Raw genomic sequence first — 22,877 nt, 5'->3', positions numbered from 1 at the left:
CCCTTTTTCAAACCAGTTTCTAGCCACTATGGAATCTGCATTGATTGACATAGAGCTAAATGTTCCTGCCAGCCTATACCCTGTTCTAAAAATCCTATTAAAAGACTGCAGAAACATGAGAGTGGGTGGAGAGGATATGGAACACGGGATCTCATGAGTAGACTTATGTGTCTAATGGCTAGAATGTGGGTGGACAGGTGGGCCCTCAAGGAGCATGGAGGCATATGCTTTACCCTACCCCCCCCCCCCCCCCTTTTCTCATATTTTTTTTCTTTTTATGTACGTCGGCCTTCCGGGCCATGTTCACAATTTAAAATTAAAAACCAATATATTTTTTTTTTACGTTGCAGAAATGTTTGTGTAACGCAGCCAGAACGTACCCCCTGCTGTGTACATTGTAGGGATATTTGAAGTCACCGAGGTGTACCTTATGCCAGTCCTGTCAGGAATATGCCCATAGGAATCCAAATGCGATTCTGGAATGTGAAGCCAAGCTGTTAGTCGGTGAACACCACCAGAAATTTCAGAAGTCGCGCTTGAAGTCAGGGCGTGGACTCGGACCCAATCCCGCTCTTGAGGACATTCCTACATCAGGTCGTCATTAAAGTCCAAGTCTTGCAGTAAGTCGAAGTCAAAATGTAACCACAAAAGTCCAAGAGGGATTCTTGCCCGTCCCACCACTTTGCACCTGGAAATTCGCAAGGACATCAGGGTGCCCTAGAGTCTTGCTGTCTGTCTCCTGCCAAAGAGCAGATTCTGCAACTGATCTTGAGGTTTCCGTGGCCATTAGCTGTGTCACAATAGATTGAGGCCTTTAGAGAGGCCATGCTGCAAATTTTTGGCACTCTTCCAGTTCGGTTCCCAAGGGTCTGCAGAAGCCTCCAGTTGGTTTGCCCTCCAGATCCAGTCTCGAGCTTTGCTTCAACACTGGAGCTGGGGTCGAATTCAGCATCTAGGTCCATACCAGTTCCTGTGACATTGATGCTGGCACAAGAGGATGACCCTACTATTATCATCTGTTCTGGCTCAGAACTGAATCTGTCTCAGCTGAGCTAACATTCTGTCGTCATAAGAATGTACCCAGCCCCAGTCTATTCCAGTTTAGACAGAACTATGCCTTTATTTCTGAGCGGCACCACATGGTTCCACCAACTTTTTAATTTAGACTCTGACCAGAGCCATGATAATGGTGATGACAAACTGAGATTTTCAAACTGAATGGTGATGATAAACCGAGATTTTCTCCAAACTGAGGATGACAATTTATATCTGGACTTAAAAGCAGTTCCCAAGGAATTTTTAGCCTATTTGGCTCAAACTATCCAACATGGTCAGAATGCTGCAAAGTATATTATCACCTCTGGACTGGACAGCACTGACTGCTTGGGCGGAGCAAATTGCTTTGAGAGGATTTGTTGCAGCAGCAGGGCAAGAGCCTGCACCAGAGCCTACTCGGTCTGCACCTTCATGTGTGGAAAGTGAGTGGCAGCAGTTGATTGCATTCAATCTTCACCTGAGTTTGTAGATATCGTCCTTGCTGCATGGTGCTCCTCTTCAATTTCTGTCTGTGCTGGGTGCCAGCACAGGTTTGTAGTCTGGCGTGGCACCCTCAGTACCAACCCATTGCAGGCCAAGTTGTCGGATCTCTTTTTGTTTATTTTATCCTGTGGCCTAGCAAGGACTTGATGTGGGTACCGATAAAGTTTGTCAGCCCTTTCAGCCTTTTTACATTTACTGGACCAACTGTGCTTGTTCAAATCATCTGTTATGATGAGATTTCTAAAAGATCCAACTTATTTGTTTTCCTCACACACTATCTGTGATGCCACAATGGGATTTGGATTTCACTTTCCTTAAATGCACATTATTCATATCCATGCGCAACTGTCCACTATGTCTCCAGACTCTGAAGAGTGTGTTTCTGGTTGTGGTGATTTCAGCTCATCACTTGAGCGAACTCCAAACTCTCTCAGTACAGCCATCATGTGCCATCTTTTTCTCAGGCAAAGTGGTATGCGAACCAAGGTTACCTTTTTGCCTAAAGTTGTTACTGCTTTTCTCGTTGGACCAACCATTACTTTTCAATGTTTTTTGACCCGCATCACCTCACAAAAGAAGAGAGATTCCATCAGCTGGACCCAAAAGCTTTATATTTTTACATCAAGCGCACCAAAATCCATCTTGTGGAGGATAAGCTCTTTGTGGGGTCCTCTGGGGCAAAGAATGGCAAGGCAGCTCAGAAGAACACTTTGACAAGGTGGCTAGTCCTTTGCATCAGGATCTGCTACATACTCACCAAGCAGCAGTCTCTGGAGGGTTTGAATTCCTCTTCCTCCACGGTCAGGGCTACTCTCACTGCACTGGCACGCGGATTGCCTGGACGTGGCATCTGTTAGGCTACAATGTGATCATCACTACACACATTCATAAAGCGCTCCTATTGTGAGAGCAAGCCAGGAAAGGGCAGTTTATTCATTTAGTCCTGCAGGACATTTTGGTTTGAGTCATTCTACAGATCCACCAACTTTGGGAGATACTGCTTTGGTATCTATTCTCAAGGTTAAGAATCTGCAGTTAGAAGTAGCCATCAGAAGAACAATTTATTTACCTTTGGTAACACTCTTTGTGGTGGATACTCTGTAACTTGTTTATCAAAAGCATGAGTGGCATTTGAAAAGTTACTGCTCCAAATGAAATCATAAATGGTCAGTATTTGTGAGGAACCTGGGAGAAAAGATGTTCTGGTTGAAATACACAAGTGTGATTTTGTAGGGGATTGCTTCAAATTGACATTTATTGGAAGATACAATATCTTTAGACACAACTTTTGGTTATGTTAAATATTTTTTACTAATTTGTTACATAGTTTTTGTTTTGAATTTGTTAATCAATGGTGAATAAACAGATCACGGAGGAAAAACACCTGGACAGGATAGGAGTGGCAGAGTTGAATAGCGAGCAATTTAGATGTATTTGGCAACCCTCAATACACAGTGAGAGAGTGTGTGGGAGAAAGGGGGAACACAACCGTACTCAGCTCCCAAAATAACTGCAAACACACAAAAAGGAGTACGGGGTTCTTTTATTACAACGAGGGGCAGATCTATGGTGCACCAGTTGTGTCACCAGATTCCTCGTGGTCCTCTATTGGAGGCGGGGTATCAATGTGATGTGGAGCTGTAGAGGGTCTGGAGAACAGGGGGGGAGTTTCCTTTACCGACTAGGTGGTCTCACACACTATATAGTGTCGTGCTTCATCATAGGACCACCTAGCCCCACCCAGGTAGGACAGTGCCACCTGGCCGGACTCAACCTCACTGTTAAAGGAACAGGAGGGAGTGCGTAAATTAATTCTGGGTCTGGAAATGAAGGGATCCAGCTAATCTAAGGAATAAAAACACCTAAACAGATACCTGTATAAGTATTTAATAATAGGGTCTGTTTGGTGTGGTTAAAAATAGAGATTGGGACACCTCTGTGAGAACAAGGATTCACAGGGTCACCTATCTAGGAAGTAGAAGCCGACATGTTTCTGCCCTCAGTAGTGAGCTCTGGAAAGTCTGAGGGCATTCATCAGGGCGAAGGATCCCTACTACTCACGCTAGGAGTATGTGAAAAACACGGTACAGTGAGTAAAAATTAAAGTGGAGGGTCTACCTTGCCAGGAAACTACCTGGAGGGGGCCTATAGGGTATAAAACAGACCGACAATGAGAATTGCATTGTGACACAGCACTGCACAGCAAACCACAGCACATGTGAGGCAAATAATCATGCAACAAACAGAATTACTGAGTGCAAAATACATTCATCACATATAATTTATGGACAATAATCACATCTAGGTAATGGACAGTATTGCTAAGATGGTAAGTAGGAAATTCTTACCCGGTCCCTAGAGGCTACTGGCCTCTGGTGTCCAGGAGAGGGACACTAAGGTTCAAAAGTAGGGGGAGAAGGAGAAGAACATAAAAATAAAAACACCAAAAGCATGACCAGCCTCTGGAGTTCAAAGGCGAGGCTTAGTAGTGAGAGACCACCTGCTAGGGTTGTAGTAAAACAAAAGCGCATTACCTAGAGAGCGTCAAGGAGGGAAAGAAAAGGAGGGGGGAGGAGGAATGGGTGGAGAAGAAAGAAAAAAAAGAAAATAGAAAAAGAAACAGGAGAGGAAACAGAAAAAAGGTGAGAAGACAAGAAGAAACGAATGAGGAAGCAGGAAGCGCAGGTAAATCTTATCTGTGTTGTCCAGGTGCTGCCGAATCACTCACTGCGTCAAAGGAGGCGCTCACTGTGCGCCTAAACCGTCCTCTCCCTGGACCGCTTGGAGAAAGTGGTCTGGGAGAGACGGGTTAATATAGTAGGAACCGCCAAGGTTAAGTGATAACAGGTGGAGGAAATCACCGCCGCAGCCCGTGGTCCGATCAGTAATTAGACGTAGGGGCCGGAAGGGGAGCTTCCGTGTAAGCTCGGCCGGCTCGTCGTCATTGTGCTTCCCGGGGGGCCAGCGCCAGGAAGTGACATCGGCCCCATGGGGGACGCCGGGAAACGTAGGCAACACCAACACCCTTCTCGCCTCTGGCCATGACATGCCCATATTTTATTGTGTGTGGGGGAGTTTCATGTGGGCCACAGCCTGTATTATTGTGTCCAGTGCCCACTCCCACCAATAAGTCTAAGGATCACTGTTCAGAGCCACACCCTGATTTATGTTTGATGCCTACAGAGGAACACAAGTATGTACTGAGCTAGAAATGGGCTCTGCATGTGTATGAAGGGTTCACTGTGCCATAAAGGAAATCTGTGACATAACATTTTTCTACTCATAGTGGGTATCAAGATAGGTGGAGCCTGGGTATGACATCGGTCGAAAGCAGACACTGCCACATTATGTGACCGAAAAAGTTTGATTTTTTTTCCCCAGCCGTTGGGTTTGGTGGTGCACTGAGAGAGCTCCCAGAGAAGATGCTAATAGATAAGCAATGGAACTAGGAAAGTTGCCAAGTTCAAAGGATCACTGGATTTCAACGTTTGTTGCTGGATCAAGATTTTGAGGACTTTTTTGGTACTTCAACGTAATTGGGAAATGGTGTTTGATGAAGGTGGTGTCCTATTCCTCTATGCCATTTTGTAACATAAGTACACTCCTCAAATTTTGCTCAGACTGCCTTCAGATGTTCACCTTAAATGACAAACATCCAGTATGTATGTTGTGCCGAGGGATCATACGTCTGACGACAGTTAATCCCTTTTCAAACCTAAAACATTAATTCACAGAAGCAAGGTATTACGTTCACGTTGGGCAATGCCAGACTTGGCAGGACTATCAAAACTAGAGAGGCAAAAGAGAAATGCCCTGTCAGTGGAGAAGAGGAGTGTCTCCAGGCAGTGATGTTAAGACTGAGGAAACTCAGGGTGAACAGCAGGCCCCAGAACTCAAGGAAGTTCTTCCAGAGGTTGAAAGATTACTTCATGAAAAAGAACCTAATCCAAAAGTGTCCCACAGTAAGGAATTACTGTAACTGTCAAAACACAAGGCATCACCAGCAGCCTGTGAAATCGCTATACTATTTGAGAGAAACAGCTGAGACGCATAAATAAAAGCCCTCAAAGATGGAAAAAAAACTGATGACAAAGAAGGCAGATGTGCTTTCCATCTTACTGTGCTAAAAGAAAAAGCCACCAGTAAAGACTTGCTGAAAGGAGTCGACTCTGCTTCTAAGGACAATCATGCTCGAAGTGGGAAGGAGGGACAGGCACCCTAGTGGGAGAAGTCCTACATGACAAGAAAACCTCTTACAATGAGAGGAAGAAGACTGCACTAGAGGCATAGATAGAATTACTAATTAATTAATAGAGCCTTACAGAAATCGATGGAACATCATAGAATCACTAAACTCTTAGGAGATCAAGTCAGGAAGTAGAAACACTTAAGACTGCAAAAACACCACAAGAAGTAGAAGCAGAACCAAAGATAGTGGAAGAAGGGTTCATATGGACATACCCTTAAACAGATTTTTGAACATGGTGAGAAAGACTCTGAGACAGACGTTCCCCAGGAGACGGTAGATATCTACCCCCATTACCACCAGATGCTATCTCTATGTACCATGGGTCAGTTGAAAAAGCTGAAGACACCTTTCGGATACAAATGGAGGTGGTAAAAGAAGTAGCAGTTTCTTCTAGAATCTCTAAGTTCTGTATATAGGAAGAATCAATTCCTGTCTTTACTACCCAACATATTACAGCTGGCAAGAGAGGTATTTTACAATCCAGCATCAACTAAAGCTGCCCCCGTTCAGGTCCACCCCATCCCCATGACTGAGAACAAATACTGCTCGAATCCAGATTATATCCAGTCTCATGTGGAATCCGATTTCCTGATTGTATCCTTGAGAAAGAAAAGAGCCATGTCTCCTGCACCTATGCTGCCCCTCCACAGCCCCCTCCCACCCAGAGGACAGCAAGAGGTTGAAAGCAGGAGGGAGGAAGATAGAGCAGCAGCCACACAATGGCACATCTCTAACTTTAATTCACTTCTTAACAGCTATGGTCACCAACATTAGGAAGGCATGGAAAGCCTTATGTCACATCTCCCAGAGGAGCACCAGAAAAGGGCAAAGGCAATCACAGAAGAGGGGAAAAACACCTCAAATTCCTTCCATAAATCCACATTAGATACATTTGGCAGGGCTAGAAGACAACTAGCTATAAGTACTGTACAAAGAAGTCAAGCATGGTTCACATTTTTTAATTAAAACCCGAAGTAGAGACCAATGTTGTTGGCTGTCCGGTCTACAAGTGGATTAGACACAGGAGTTCATGAAAAAGACTTGCAGACTTTAAAGTGTAGAGTCAAAGGCGGATGCATCTCAGAAAGAAGAAATCAATGGAGGGCAATGCACCCCTCCTGTCTCAAAAACAGCCAACAGGGACTCAGTTTGGTCAGCTAGTACAATAGCAACATACCCTTCTTGAGCTAGAGGCAAGCCTAGAGGCAGCACTTCCAGAGGAGCAGCCTCACAATACTAAAAGCAACTTGTTGCTGTTCCTTTTGCACAGATACACCTGCTGGGACTGAATAAAGGACTCTGAGAACACCTGATAGACTATGATCACCACAGTGGGTGCTAAATCTAGTAATACATAGGTCAGATGGCATGTGTGGCTGTAGAAACACATGCTCTGCATACTCCTGCCATCTAGTGTTTGGTATGGAGTTTTGCAAGTTGCTTTTCTTTGGAGAAGCATTTTTCCAAGTCACGGAATTGAGTGACTTCTCTTTCCCGGTGTTACTGCGCATGGGCATTGACACCTTTGTTAGATTGTTTTCTCTCTGCTGTCAAGCTCGGACGTATGTGTCTTTCGAATCGCTCCAGTTCAAAATCTTTCCTTCTGTTTTCTCTTCATCTACTGTATTGTTTCTCGATCGCGTATTTCCATCCTCAGGTTCATCTCCACTCGTCGGTCAGAGCACCGACCACGCGACCTCGCCCATTTCAGGCCTACCTCACTACGCAGCACTGAAGAATGTACTGAGCACATGGAATCAATGCCATTTTGTTTCTGTCCTCTTTGTCACTCTAAATACCCACACTGACCAATATCTGGTGTGCAACTTGTGCCTCTTCCCGATCACCAGGAAGCTACCTGCGATGCCTGCAAATCCTTCTTTTTGAAGAAGACCCTTCGGGACCAACGAGCTCGTCGTTGGAGATGGCGCACAAGACTCTAGACTGCACTCCAGATATGTTTGGGGAGGAGCTCGCCCAGGAGGAGCCGGAACAGACCTTTTCCATCCAGAACTCCGAAATCCAGTCGAATATCGAAAGCCACGAGGTGACAGCGCAACCCATGAGTACCGTGGCTCCCTCTGCCCACTGTAAGGCTGCTAAAAGGCCCCTAATAGAGGTCGCTGGACTGCCACTGCCATCAGGCCATGGCCGGGTCTGGCAAAATGCTTCGGCTGCCCTGCCCTCCGGCTCGGCTTAGCATCCAGCCCCTTGGTCCAGCCATCTCAATCTGGACTTCGGCACAGAGTACTCAGGCTCTGAGCCAACCAGCTTCCACCTCCGCTTCGTTGCCGACAAAAGAACACTGACCGAAACTTATTGTGCTGAAAACCATCAGAGCTGAAAGACTCCAGCCAGTCTTCAGCTACGCCATCACTTGTTGGACCTATTTTGGAGACAATGGACTCTCAACAGCACCACCTCCATATCCAGGAGGGTACAGTGTACATTATTGCTCCCCCCTATTATGCTGAAGAGGGAACTGTCCTTTTAAGAGGCTTTGAACACTTCTCCACCTCCATAGAAGGTCACCAAGGACAAGGCTACCAGTATACCTCACAAGTCTTCTCCTCTTCCTACTCCTCTTCCTAATCCACCTTCTCCACCTCCTCCACTCCCTGCTTCTCCTCCACCTCCTTCCTGTACTTATTCACCTCCCTCACCTACTGCAGGATATCGGACACCTCAGGGTCCCCCTGTGTATAATGAGGATGTTTTTGGTGGGACAGAGCAGGACCCAGATCTATCGGACACATATGACCCTGATCCCTTGTTCAGTTCTGACCCAGATTTGTACCCTGGATGCTTCTCTCCACCAGAAGATAGTACATCCTACCAGTAGGTAGTAGCTCAGGCAACCACCTTCCATAATGTTGAGCTTCACAGGGTCACCATTGAGCAGGAGTTCTTGTTCAAACCCTTACATCCACACATAGAGCTATCCGGTTTCTCCCTAAGATGCTTCGTCACACAGGCAAAATGTTTAAAGAACCTGTCCGCTGTAGGGTTATCATCCCTAGAGTAGATAGGAAATATAAACATGCTGTCTCTGACCCACTGTACATCAAATCCAAGGACCCTCCAGACTCTATACTGGCCACCACTGCACGGAAACGGGCCAATAATCTGGCCACAGGGGACTGTCCTCCTCCAAATAAGGAGAGTAAAAAGCTGGATGCTGCCAGCAAAAGGGCAGCTAGTCATTGGCGTATCACCAACTCACAGGCCTTGCTAACTGGATATGACTGGGCTCACTGGGATGAGATGAAGGAGCTCCTCCAATTTCTACCAGATGAATACAGCATAATAAGGCAGCGGATTGTTGCAGAGGGGCAAACAATCATATATGACTCCATCCCCTGTGCCCTAGATGCTGCAGACACAGCTGCCCGCGGTATTAACACTAGTGTGTTAATAAGAAGGCAGGCGTGGATTTTATGCACTGGGTTCAAACAGAGGTCCGGCAAGCGGTGCTTAATATGCCCTACGACAAGGAGCACCGTTTTGGCCCTCAAGTGGACTCCACCCTTGAGAAGCTGAAAAAAGATAAGAACACTGCAAAAGCCATGGTACCGCTACCCGAGGCTCTACCTCCACAGCAAAACAGTGACTACTAACATCTCCATCCCCCTCACTCCACACCTGTTGGGGACGATTTCAAAATTCTCATGCAGAAAGGGCCAACATCCCTACAGACCAATGAGTCCTTTCCATTATCCAACATGTTTACTGTCTGGAGCTCATTACCACTCCCCCAAACATTCCCCCTCACTCACAAGTTATCTCATGAACATCTCATACTTTTCAAACAAGAGGTACAGTCCCTTCTTCTCAAAGGGGCCATCGAGCCAGACCCATTACACCACCAGGAACCAGGAGTATACTTCCTCATCCCCAAAAAGGATGGCGCACTCAGGCTTATTTTGGATCTCAGTCCCTTAAACCTCTACATTCTATCAGAACACTTTCACATGCCACTCTTCAGGACGTTATCCCACTTCTACAACAGGGCGGCTTTATGACGGCCCTAGATCTTAAAGGGTGCCTACTTTCATATCCCTATCCACCCTGCACATTGCAAATACCAAGGATTCATAATTGTAGACAAACATTACCAGTTGAAGATCCTTCCTTTTGGAGTCACTACTAATCCCAGGGTCTTTACAAAGTGCTTAGCAGTAGTGGCTGCACACCTCAGAAGACAAAACATACTTGTGTTCCCGTACTTAGACGACTGGTTCATCAAAGCCAGCACACTAACACAGTGCCAACATCACACTTGGAGGATAGTGGACCTGCTACACGCACTGGGATTCACAATACATTTTTTTCAAGTCCAATCTCCAGCCTCTTCAGATACAGCCCTATCTAGGAGCTATTCTCAGTGCAGAGTTGGGGCTAGCATACTCCAGTGTAGCTCGGGTTTACAGTTTTCAATCTCTTCTGCCCCAGTTTCAGGAGAAATGCACATACACAGTCAGGAATATCATGCGCTTGTTATGGTTGATGGCATCCTTCATTGCCATCATTCCCCATGCCAGACTCCACATGCGTCCCCTACAGCAGTTTCTGTCTTGTCGGTGGTCTCAGCCATACGGTCAACTGGAAAATCTAGTGTTGTTAGACCGCCATACTCACTGCTCTCTGCAATGGTGGAACACCACCAACCTATTTAAAGGGCAGCCTTTTCAGGACCCTGTGCATCAGGTCATTCTGACCACAAACGCATCACTGACTGGTTGGGGCACTCACCTTCAAGACCTCACAGTACAAGGCCTTTGGGATCTCAGACACCAGTCCTTACAAATTAATTACCTCGAGCTTCAGGAAGTATTTCTAGCCCTGAAAGCACTTCTTCATCACCTCTCTCACAAGGTTGTAAGTCCGCACAGGCAACATGACAGCCAGGTATCATCTACAGAAACAAGGAGGGACACAGTCGTCCCAATTGTCACAACTCTCTCAGACAATATGAAAGAAGGATCTCCACCACAACATTCACCTAGTGGCAGAGTATCTCCCAGGAACGGACAGTGACTTTGCAGACCGGCTCAGCAGGATGCAGCAACAAGTCCGTGAATGGTAACTCCACCCACAAGTCCTTCAAATATTCTTCCTAAAGTGGCGAACTCCACAGCAGAAAATGCCCAAGCTTCACCTCCAGATAGCCACACCCTCTATTCAAGGGCAGCGCTCTAAGGATGAATTGGTCAGGAATATTTGCTTATGCTTTTCCACCTCTCCCTCTCATTCCATTTCTGGTTTGGAGAATCAGGCAGACATCTTTCACCATGATCCTTGTAGCTCCCACTTGCGCACGTCCGCCATGGTTCACCACACTTCTGGACCTCTCAGTAGTTCCCCACAAGAAACTCCCCATCAGACCAGAGCTTCTCACTCAGAATCAAGGTCAGATCAGACATCCAAACCCTAAGTCACTCAACCCTGCAACATGGCTCCTGAAGTCATAGAGTCTGGTTACTTAGGACTGCTTGCGGATTGTATGTACATTCTCAGGGAAGCTCATAGACCCACAACTAGGGCATGTTATGCTGAAAAATAGAAACATTTTCTATGCTACTGCCAACCCAAACTTATTAATCCCATTAGTCCAATACATTGTTTGTTATTTGTTCCACTCAGAGAGAGCAAATTTAGCGTACACTTCCATTCACTAACATCTCGCAGCTATAGCTGCATATCTACAGAACATACTTACTTATTCAAAATCCCAATCAAAGCTTTGATGGAATGCCTTAAAAGGGTTATTCCACCCAAAATGCCTCCTTGCACAATCCTGAAACCTCAATGTTGTGCTTAACAGGCTCATGGGCCCTCCTTTTGAACCACTTCATTCATGCCCTCTTCAGTATCTTTCTTGGGAAGTGGCATTTTTAGTTGCTATCACATCACTCAGATGCGTTAGTGAGCTTCAGGCCATAAGCTTAAAAGAACCTTCCTTACAAAATCATAGATACAAAGTGGTCCTTCGCACAAACCCAAAATTCTTTCCCAATTCCATATTAACCAATCCATTGAAATACCAGTCTTCTTTCCGCAGACTTACTCAGTTGCAGAAAGAGCCCTCCACTCTTTAGATGTTAAACGTGCATTGATTTCGTACACTGCCAGAACTAGACTTTAGAAAAACCAAACAGCTCTTTGTAGATTTTTCACTACCTCACAAAGGCAAACTAATTGCCAGAAATAACATAGCTAGATGGATAGTAAAACGTATACAAACTTGTTATGCTAAAGCAAAAGGACAACTACCTGTCACTCCTCAAGCGCACTGTAGTAGGAAAAAAGGAGACACTATGGCTTTCCTATAGCTAACATCTGTGAGGCAGCTACATAGTCTACACCACATACATTTACGAAACATTGTGTGCAAGTAGTAGCACGTCAGCAAGCCAATGTAGGCCAAGCACTGCTACAAACACTTTTCCAGTCAACTGCAACTCCCTCAAGATAGTCACAGCTTCTATTGAGAGACTGCTTTACAGTCTATGCAGAGCATGTGTATCTACAGCCACAGATGCCATCAAACGGAAAATGGTTCTTACCTAGTAAGCATCCGTTTGTGGCATGCAGTGCTGTAGATTCATATACGCCCTCCCTCCTCCCTGGATGCCTGTGGCCGTTCCAGTTACTTTATACTTGCAAATAGTTGTACACATGTAGTTACATTTGCATGGACATCTCTTTCGCTATACTTCCTCTACACTGCTTTTCTCACCCTTCCTGCAGTCAAATAATTTACCAGAGGAGTCGATGCCCTTGGGCAATATCACCTAGAAGGAGTCGCCGCTCGATTCCGTGACTCAAAAATGCTTCTTCGAAGGAAAACAACTTGCAACACACCAGACCCAGCACTGGATGGCAGGAGTATGCAGAGTATGTGAATCTACGGCACCTCATACCACTAACAGATCCTTACTGGGTAAGTAAAAATGTTCTTCTTCCTTCGTTTATCAGAGAAAACAGCGGTAGATACCATTCAGAGTTCTGTCAACGATTTCAGCATGCAGAAGAGGCACCCACACAAACCAGAGTTTTGCTGTTCTACTTAGTAAAAGAATCTTGTAAGAAAATAAAAGACTTTTCACTTCCATCCTGAGGTGGAGCAAGGTATCTTTCAGCAGTGGGGGGAATCTTGGTTAGATCTGTTCACTGCCTCCAAGAACATGCAATGTCAGCAGATTTGCTGGTGGGGTTTCCAAGGCGACTCATTTGGAGACGCTTTTCATCTCAACTGTAGCTCTGGCCTCCTGTATGACTTTCTGCCAATACTACTGCCCAGAGTTCTCAAGAAGATTAGGAACAACGGGCCCTAATCATTCTTGTGACTCTGGATTGGGCACAGAGAATCTGGTATCCCGAGCTGTTGAGCATGACTATTGGTTCTCCAGTCAGGTTGCCTCTTCAAGAGAATCTCCGGTCTTAGCAACAAGGGAGGGTTCTCCACCTGAACCTGCACACTCTCTGCCTTCAAGGGTGGAGATTGAGCAGCAACATTTGACAGCTTTTGACCTTCCTTCAGAAGTCTGTAAAGTTATTCTGTCAGTCAGGCATCCCTCCACCAAGTTGGTATACGCCTGCCGGTGGGACAATTTTATGTCATGGTTTTCCTCCCACGGCATTGACCTCTTTCTGCATACCTATCTACAGTTCTGTTGTTTGCATTATCTTTGGCCTAGCAAGGCTCTGCTCTGGACCCAGTTAAGGGTTACCTTTCTGCCATCTCAGCATTATGGCGGTTGCCGGACTAACCATTTCTCTTTAAGTCACCCATTGTGTCTAGGTTCCTTGAAGGCCTGCAATATATCTTTCCCCCTACAACATTCATACTGCTTCAGTGGAACATCAGTTTGGTACTCACTTTTCTAATTTGTCCAGCCTTCAAGCCTCTCCACAGTTGCCCTTGTAGGCTCTTGACCTTAAAAACTGGGGCTCCTGTGAACAAGACAATAGCCTAACGCCACCGCCCCACTCCAGGGGACCCAAGATTTCTCACACAACACTTCACCCCACCCCTGGGAGCTTGGTCATCCAAGCCTCCACTTCCCAGGATATGTTCCCTCGGGCACCCTAGATAGGCAATCTAACAGATTGGATACACTTGGGAAGAAGATTTTTTCTTTCTCCAGCCTAACACTGCAGTCTGTGAATACTGCATGCCTTTTGGCCCGTTATTCCCACACAAGTGCTGCCACAATCCACAAAGGGTTCACTATAAATGTGCCAAAGTCACATCTGACTTCTTCTCACATGCTCCCATTCATTGGAGCTGTTCTGTACATAGTGCAGTTTTGGGGTTATCCTTCCGAGCTGCGAGTCCAGGACATTCAGACTATGATACCGATGTTTCAGCCTTTATCCTGGATGTCAGTGAGAATGACTCTGAGGCTGCTGGACCTCATGGCCTCCTGCTTCCTGCTGGTGACAAATGCCAGATGGCATATGGGGGCTGTGCAGTGGGACCGGGTGTTCCAGTGGGCGCAAGGTCCAGGTCTTGGAGGGAACTGCACAAGATCTGTAGTGGAAGTTAACAAATCACAATTGGGTCCGAGGCAGATCCCTCTCCCTTCCCCAACCAGATCTGGCAGTAGTGACAGATGCATCATTCCTGGGATGAGGCAGCCATCTGGGAGAGGTGGGGATCAAAAGCATCTGGTCTCCCACATAGTCCAGACTCCACATCAACCTGTCTGTGTGATCCAGCTACCATTGAAGGCACGATTTCCCTCTGTCATGGGTTCATGTACAACACCATCACCATGTGGTACTGCAACAAGGAGGGCTGGGTGGGTCGTGGACCCTTTGTCAAGAGGCTCTGCTCCTCTGGACATGGCTGGAACAGCAGGGCATATCTCTGTTGGTTCAACATCTGGCGGGCTCTCTGAATGCCAGAGCAGACAAACTCAGCCGAAAATGTCTATCAAATCACGAATGGTGTCTCCATCTGGAGGTGGCGCAAGGTCTCTTTCAGAAGTGGGGAGAGCCTTGGTTAGATCCGTTTGCCTCGGCAGAGAATGCACAGTTTCAGCAGTTTTGCACGTTGCAGTTTCCAAGGAGGCAATGGCTCAGGGACGCTTTTTATCTTGAGTGGAACCCATGCTTTCGAGAACCCTTTTCACCCATTCCACGTCTGCCCAGAGTTCTCAAGAAGATCAAGAATGACCGGGCCTAGGTAATCCTTGTGTCTCCGGATTGGGCACAGAGAGTCTGGTATCCCAAGCTGTTGAGCATATCCATCGATTCTCCAATCGGACTGCCCCTTCGGCAGGATCTTCTTTTGCAGCAGCAGGGGAGATTTCTGCACCTGAACCTGTCCACTCTCCACCTTCTTGTGTGGAGATTGAGCGGTGGCAGTTGACATCTTCTGACCTTCCAGACGAAGTCTGTGATGTCACCTTGGTAGCCAGGTGTCCCTCAACCAAAATGGTATACGTCTGTTGTTGGAAGACATTTGTGGCATGGTGCACATACAAGTCTAGAACCCCTTTCTGCCCCTCTCTCTGAGGTTCTGTTGTTTATACTTTCTTTGGCCCAGCAGGGCTCTGCGATAGGCACTTTCAAAGGTTATTTGTCTGCAGTTTCTGTTTTTTGAGGTTGCCTGATCAACCTTAGACATGTTTCTTCCATCCCCATTCATTATGCCCCAGTGATATTTGAATCTGGTTTTGATACTTCTGATGTGTGCCCCTCCACAATTATTCTCCCAGACTTCTCACTTTGAAAATGCTTTCCTTGTGGCCATTACATCTTCCCACAGGGTGAGTGAGCTGCAGGCACTGTCACCTAAACTGCCCTACTTTTCCATCTATCCTGAGAGTGGTGCTTCGCATTAGGGCTTCTTTTCTACCAAAAGTGGTTACTCCATTTCATGTAGACCAGTCCATCACCTTGCCTACTTTTTACGCACCCCCACATCCCTCTAAGGAAGAGGAGAGACTCCACCGCCCGGACCCAAAAAGAGCATTGGCGTTCTACCTTAACCGTACAAAAGAGTTTTGGGTGAATGATCAACTCTTTGTCGGCTGTGTGTGTGTGTGTGTGTGTGTGTGTGTGAGAAGGAAGGTTGGGCAGTGCAGAAGCAGACTTTCTCCAGATGGGTCATACTGTGCATTAAAGATCTAATATTCACTGGCTAAAAAACAACCCCCTCAGGGCTTACGTGCTCATTTTACTCGAAGTACAGCTGCAACCACTGCATTAGCACATGGAGTTCGAATCCCTGATTTCTGTCAGGCAGCAACATGGGCATCCTTGCACATGTTCATCAAACACTACTGCCTGGACAGACAGGTCCGTTGGGACAGGTGCTTTGTTCGGTCCTGCAGGACTTTCTAGTATGTTCTTGGTTTGCAGATCCTCCTCCATAATGGTATTGCTTGGGTATCTATTCAAAAGTTAAGGAATCGGCAACTAGAAGTCTCCTTCAGATGAACAAGTTACTTACTTTCGATAATGCCTTATCTGGTAGAGACATATTCTAGTTGCAGATTCCTTACTGACCCACCCATCCTCCCCACTCTGCGAACTGATTTCTAGGGAAACTGACGCACCAGTAGTCAGTGGTCTTCATGGCTGTGTGCTTCTGGTGTGTAAAGTTGTGAAAAGAAACAGATGTGACTGACTTGGTGCATATCCACGATAGTCCTAAGGGGACAATTCCTAACATATAGGAAAACAGTGAGGGCAGTGAAGCAAATTTTTAGGCAGTGCAAGACTTAGCACCACCTGCCCATGAAGTGTTACCTATATTGTTTTCACTTAGGAGTGCAGTGTTGCAGCTTAACCTACTGCACAGAACATATACCACTTGTAAAATGATAAAGATTTATTGAGAGTTGGAGGCTGCCTGTCTCAGACGTGGTGCTAGGAATGCCAAATTTTATTATATGGCATGGCAATACCCAGCTTTTGCAGAATACTGGTGAAAGTGACGCAGGCTGTCACCGAAGTGACAGAAATTGCAAACTTGAGGAAGTCTAAAACTTGTCTAATGGGATTAATGCCCCATTCCAGAAAAAAAGAAGTAGCAATCTGGCCCTGTTGTTGACAGAAAGAGCTATTCAGTGACCTGGAAGTCATCCCATGCACAATTCTTTTGAAGACTGAAGTTGTGAAATGGGCTGTAACAGAGAGTGCTCTGCTTCATATGAAAAGGAAGAAGGGTTTGAACAGAGCATATAACGCTTGGACTTGAGATTAAATACTGTCAGAATTTGAGACTATGAAGGAAAAGATGGACCACCCTGAATACTTTGGAGTATCTATGTTGGAAGTTTCACATGAGGGCATCCTAACTACAATAATTCTTGAAATAAATTTTGGTGGGAAGGAACCAGTACACCCCATATCAGCTGGCTGTAATCTACAACACATAGGTCCATACACCACCACTGTTTGAATGTTATATGATTTGTTGTTTTATTCATGTTTCTCTTCGAGATCCACCTGAGGGAAGCTAACAGACGTGCACACTATGGTGAAACTTTTATGATGTGCGTATTGTCCTTAAGCTATATCTATGTGCGTGTGAAAACAAAATGAGAAAGTCCATGCTTTTATTCAGGAATAACAAGTTTTCAGGTTTCCCGATCTTTGACACCCAGATGAATGGCTACCCATCAGGCACAACTTTATTTACTGTTTATTGTGAATCCTCGATACAACATCCTGGTAGGATGAGGGCAGAGGGCAATGTGTAATGGAGAGACACACACCTTTACTTATCCTAACACAGCCAGAGCTCTATTGGTAAAATGAAGTAGCAAACTGGCCAGGACTAGGGTAGAACAATGACATGATTCTCCTTAGCTACTCTCTACAAACTTCACTGCTATTTGTCACAATAGTTTAGGTGGGAGGATTTCTTTTGTGGGATGGTACTTTGAGAGGAGGCGACTCCCTAGCAAGTGCTCTCGGTCCATGTTGCCCCCTTCATGCCAGGGTCACCAGTTGAGACCCCACTGTATTGAATATGTGTTAGTAGAATTGCAGATGTTTTACATTCTGAAAACCAGTTGGTCCTTGATTTACTAGTGTGTACTTATAAAGTTGTTGTCAACACTATTTAGTAACTAGTTGAACATCACTGAAATGTTTAAACTTTTTTTCTAACTCATATGATTTCAACCAAATAAAAATAAGGCTTGCGTTCACCTTCAAAATATTTTGATGTGTTGTCTTCAAAGGATGTCCTCTACAAGTGTTAATGTGCATGCCGATAAAAGTAGGTGTGTATATTTTGAGTGGGATGGGTTTGAAGCCTCTAATCCAGCTAGTGTATGTCATGACTGGTCAGAAATTTGAATGAAAATGTTAATATGTAACGGGGGCAGTTTGGCACTGGAATTGCCCAATATTTCTTCCCTGCATTATGCTAAAGCACTTACTTTGCGACTCCATCATCCTCAAAGTGCTCAGATTGTAAACTGTGTTTAAGGAAGTAACAAATCAAGTAACCGAATCTGGTCATCCTGCCTTCTCTGAAAAGATCTATGTGAAATGAGAAAATATTTAGACGTGCCTGAAATGTGGACAAGAGGCAGAAAGAAAATCTCATAAAATTGAGTGACATAAAAGGAAAAATAATTACTGCCATTATTAGAAAGAAGAGAGCCATCAAGGAGCAGAAAGAAAAGTAAAGTAATGCTTAATGGTAGATATTAAATCCAAATGTTCTTTAAGGTGCATACACAAATGACAACGGAATACAAAATTCTTCGTTCAGGCTATTAGAATCAAGCCAAAATGAAAAATACAATAGCCAGCATAGAAAGAGACATGCACCCTACTGAAATCAACTGCAGCCAAAGACAAAGTTGTTCTTGAATTTCTGCAAGTGCACATGTTAAGATTGCCCCGATGGCCCTCCACAGTCGTCCAGTACATACCAGATTAAAATTCAAGATCCATTGCAACTTTCACAAGGCTTATTGGGGCAAAGGCATAGGTGCATGTAGTAACTGACCTCTCACTACAATCAAGCCAGACACTTCAGATCTGCATCTACCCACTTGACCCATCAGTGATCTACTGAGAGATATTGAACTATTGGGGCAGATCCCTTACAGTGCTGGGCCCTAAATGATGGAATAAACAATCCCTTCTCAAAGACCCGAACAAGACTATTTATGATTCAGGAAATCTTTAGAGACAGAACTATCCAGACTTTCCCTTTAGAAGCTTGTCGCTACTTAAGTGGCATCAGCAAAAAATATTGGACAACAGTGCCCACTCAACAAGACAAGATCTGTCTTTGCATCTTGTTTTCACGGAACTGGATAGTATCAAACCTCAGAAGTAACCAAACGGCATCAACTGGCAATATAAAAAAACCTCATAATTAATAAGAAACCAATTTATACCATTACATTTTACAAATTTCTGACTGAAAATATGGCAAGGATGGATTTCTAGAGAGGAAATATTATCTTCTTCTAATTTAAGGTTCCAGGTTACCAAATGAAGAGTGTTTTAGAAAATGTATCAACACTAATATTAACACATATTTATACAGCCAGTTAGACTAGCTTGTAGTTTTGTCCTCAATTCCTGGACATAGAAGCAGATAATAACTTCCACCCCTTCTCTCAATTTCATTCCTTAATGCTATTGAGGGAAGATTTATTGAGGTGAGCAGGTTAGAGGGTAGGACAACGTAAATGTTATATATGATAATTTATTAAACTATAATGCATTTATATTTATAAATCCTGCATTTAAAGACACTGATTAAAATGTATTGCCAATGCATCAAATAATGCATTGCTGTTTTTGCCTGGTGTTGATTTTCTTTTCGTTAATTTCTAACAGGAAAGTTCTTAGCGGATAACATAGTTGGCTCTGTCATTGTATTCTCACTGCTGTTTTGGATTCCGCTGAGCATTCTTGTCCATTGTGTGGTAAGTAACCTTTTTTTATAATGGTCAAGCCAGAATTAGAGATATTGAGTTCTAATCTAGGTTTTCAATGAGCCTCACATTCAGAGAAATTGCAGAAATGTTAGTACATTTATCGTTTCCTTGTAGAAAATATATACATGTTTGGTAGCAAAGATGCAGAGCATTTAATGTTTTGCTGCTCTATCTAGTTACTTTAAAAAAAAAATATTTGTTAACATTAATACAAATTCAGCAATACAGAATACATGGTTACATGTCAGATCAGTATTCCATAAGAGATTTAATGCATTGCTTTATTATACTTTAGCAATGGTAAGAAAGCTCACTGTGTTGATCACTTAATGCAGAGGTTTACTTGTATCCTTAGATCAGAGATTTGAACCTTGCCATCGAGGCAGTCTTTAAACCATTCAGTTTGATGGTATAGATTCAGGAGTGTGTTGTAATATCACCTATAATTTATATTACTAGGAGAAATATAGGTTCCTGTGTTTACCATAAGTCCTTTTTGAGTCAGTATTTAAAGACATAAGCATGGCAAAGAAAAAGAATCAAAAACACCACCACCATCTGATTCCAAGGAAAAAGGAAACTCCCAAGCCTAATAGTTTCATCAGGTTATACATTGACTCATGCGTTTTAGCAGGTGTTTACCCTGTCCCCGGCAATAGATATTTCTTTTGATAATGAAAACATTTTTGCCCTCAACCATCTAGTGAAAATATCTTCTTTATGTCGATTTCACAGCTGCTAGATATTAGTCAGTTTTTCAGAGCCCAGAGCTCATGGAAGGGGTGATTTATATTGCATATTCAGGACTTTATTGACGCTATTAATACAATAGATATTCAGAGTGAGCTCTGGTCTCATTCTGGTGAACAATATAGCAGCATTTATGCTCAATAGCCATTTGATCTGTAAGCAATATTTATCACTATGTCCCAGTTTGCAAGCTATGATCCTGGACTGTATGAAGTTGTGTCTGTAATCAGACAAAAAATAAAGTTTGGCCACCTTTTTGTAATAATATTCAGCACTATCAAGTATTCCAGGGCACATTTATTTGCACGTGATTTTTTGCAAATGATTTGATTCTTCCATTATTTTCTCAGTATGTAGGCCATTGATACCCAAGTCTTTGTCATATGTAAAAAGGATCAGGTGTAAAGTTCCACTGTATTATGGAACTGTATGTCTCCTATGGCTAGCTGGACGGGGCCTCATCTTTTAAAACTACATTCTAAAAAGACTGAGCAGTTCCTTAAGGGTAGCAGTGATTAGCTTTGGTGTTCTAAGTTTTGACCTTCCACCATAGGCCGGTGCCAAGCCGTAGAATTGTTAGTTTTAAACCCTGTAGTTTATTCCTTTTGGCTCTGAAGGAGAATGCGGTGGCCTGCACCTTTTTGTATGTTATTAAATTCTTCAACATTTTCTTCCTTATTTGATACAAACAATAGTAGGGGGTACCTCTGACATTTTTCTAGACTATTAAAACACATTGTACCTGGCTGTGTTTTCTTTCCAAATGGGGAGGTCCAGCTTGTTTAAAATGAAGCAGATACTTTGTTGATGGACAATGGAAAAGTGGCCACAATCCCTTTGCTTGTTTGCTCTCAAATGGCTTGCAGTGAGTTTCATCTCTGACCTGAGGCCGCTACTGCCTCAAAGATTCATTGTCCCAGAGTAATATAGTAAGACCTGACCTTCTCTTCAATCACCTTAGATCTACTTATTATGGAAGGCATGTGGCATGTCTCTGATTGGTACTTTTGCCTTCAGATACCTCACCTGCTGAATAATGGCAGGCACCAGAGAAACTTCAATGCTCTTGAAGCTGGTAGGAGGCAATGGCTCTGCATTCACCCCACAATTGGCATCTGGTGATGTAAGAGAGTCTATATAGCTTACACAACAGCATATCGATGTTGGTTCCCTTTGTTTTCACACCTTCGAAGCGGATCGTTGGTTCGATCTCTCTTTCATTTTTTTTTTTAGCATCAGTGCTTCAGAAAATTTAATTTTTCAGCAGTGCTAAGAATGTCTCTCTTAAAGCAATCAGGCTTTGAGACCTGTAGGGACCATAAAGGACAGATGTCCATTACAAACCTTCACCATATTTGCCTGTGGTTCCCGGGGTCAGATCACAAGTTCAAATCGTTTAAATCCTGCAACAGTATGCAGCGTAAGGCAATTAAAAGGAGCAAAGCCAATTGTTTTATTGCACATGCCTGTGACGACAAATGTGCCACATATCGATTCTGAGGATGCAACTTCTCATTCCTTGAAGAGGAACAAGAAACACTTCTTGAAAAGTAAGTCTCCTCAATGCCGTCTGACTCTCACAGGATCTTCTTCCTTGAAGCCAGAGTTGTTGCACCTTTAACATTCTCAGCCACCGGCAGATTCTTCCCATTGTGCCCCCAGAGCCATTGCCTGAAGCGGTCTAACCTGAGAGGCCTTCATAACCAATGCTGACCTTCTTCAGCTTCTCAGCTCCAGACTCGGACTTGGTGGTATTTCTCAACCCTATGTTTGAGATCTTTTCAAGTGCGGGAATCCCTACTGTGCACTTTTGGCTCCCTGTGGGGCCATGCGGAAGGCTTATGTTCATTACTTTTTTCCCAGTGTCTCTGTTGTTTGACTCTGATTCAGCATCCTCCGGCACGTCTCTACCTAATCTCTTTTCTCAATTTCAGTGGTATGCTCCACTGCCTCTACTACCAGGGCTGCTAATGGCCCCACCCTCAAGGTTGCCTGCATCACATCCCCATTGCAGGACCCCACTGGCGTACTCAGTGCCACTGGTTCTTTCAGACTCTGAACCAGTGCGCCCTACAGATAAAAACAAAAACCTCAAGGAGGAAGGCACAGAGATTACTAGAAGAAGAAAGATATAACTAAGTAACTGCTATTTCTTACAGCCAGCCTTAGTTGCCTTTTGGAGCAGACATGAATTTTGAATTACATTTTTATTGTGTAAGTTTTCATTAAAACCATACACAATAAATAAGATAAAAAGTACATACAATATAGTTTGCTAAAAATAAATTACTAAAGCAATATAACCAGTACATTCAAATTTAACCAGTTTTTGTTTTGTATTGTATTTATTGTATTTATATATTTATATAGGACTTAGACTACCCCTCATGAGGCGTCAAAGTGCTTTT

The 22,877-nt window shown here is 44.2% G+C and overlaps 1 protein-coding gene across 1 annotated transcript in view; it reads left to right on the top strand.

Annotated features, from left to right (window-relative positions):
• ADAM17 (ADAM metallopeptidase domain 17) overlaps nt 1-22,877 on the top strand; it is a 475,078-nt gene that overhangs the window by 422,752 nt on the left and 29,449 nt on the right. The window contains exon 17 of the mRNA XM_069235905.1: nt 19,619-19,707. Within this exon, the coding sequence (XP_069092006.1) occupies nt 19,619-19,707 (89 nt within the window). The remainder of the gene's footprint in view (nt 1-19,618; nt 19,708-22,877) is intronic.

This window comes from Pleurodeles waltl, chromosome 5 (assembly GCF_031143425.1).
Source record: "Pleurodeles waltl isolate 20211129_DDA chromosome 5, aPleWal1.hap1.20221129, whole genome shotgun sequence".
Taxonomy (NCBI): Eukaryota; Metazoa; Chordata; class Amphibia; order Caudata; family Salamandridae; genus Pleurodeles; species Pleurodeles waltl.
The sequence above is the reverse complement of the archived record's forward strand: the minus strand, read 5'-3'. Positions and strand labels throughout refer to the sequence as shown.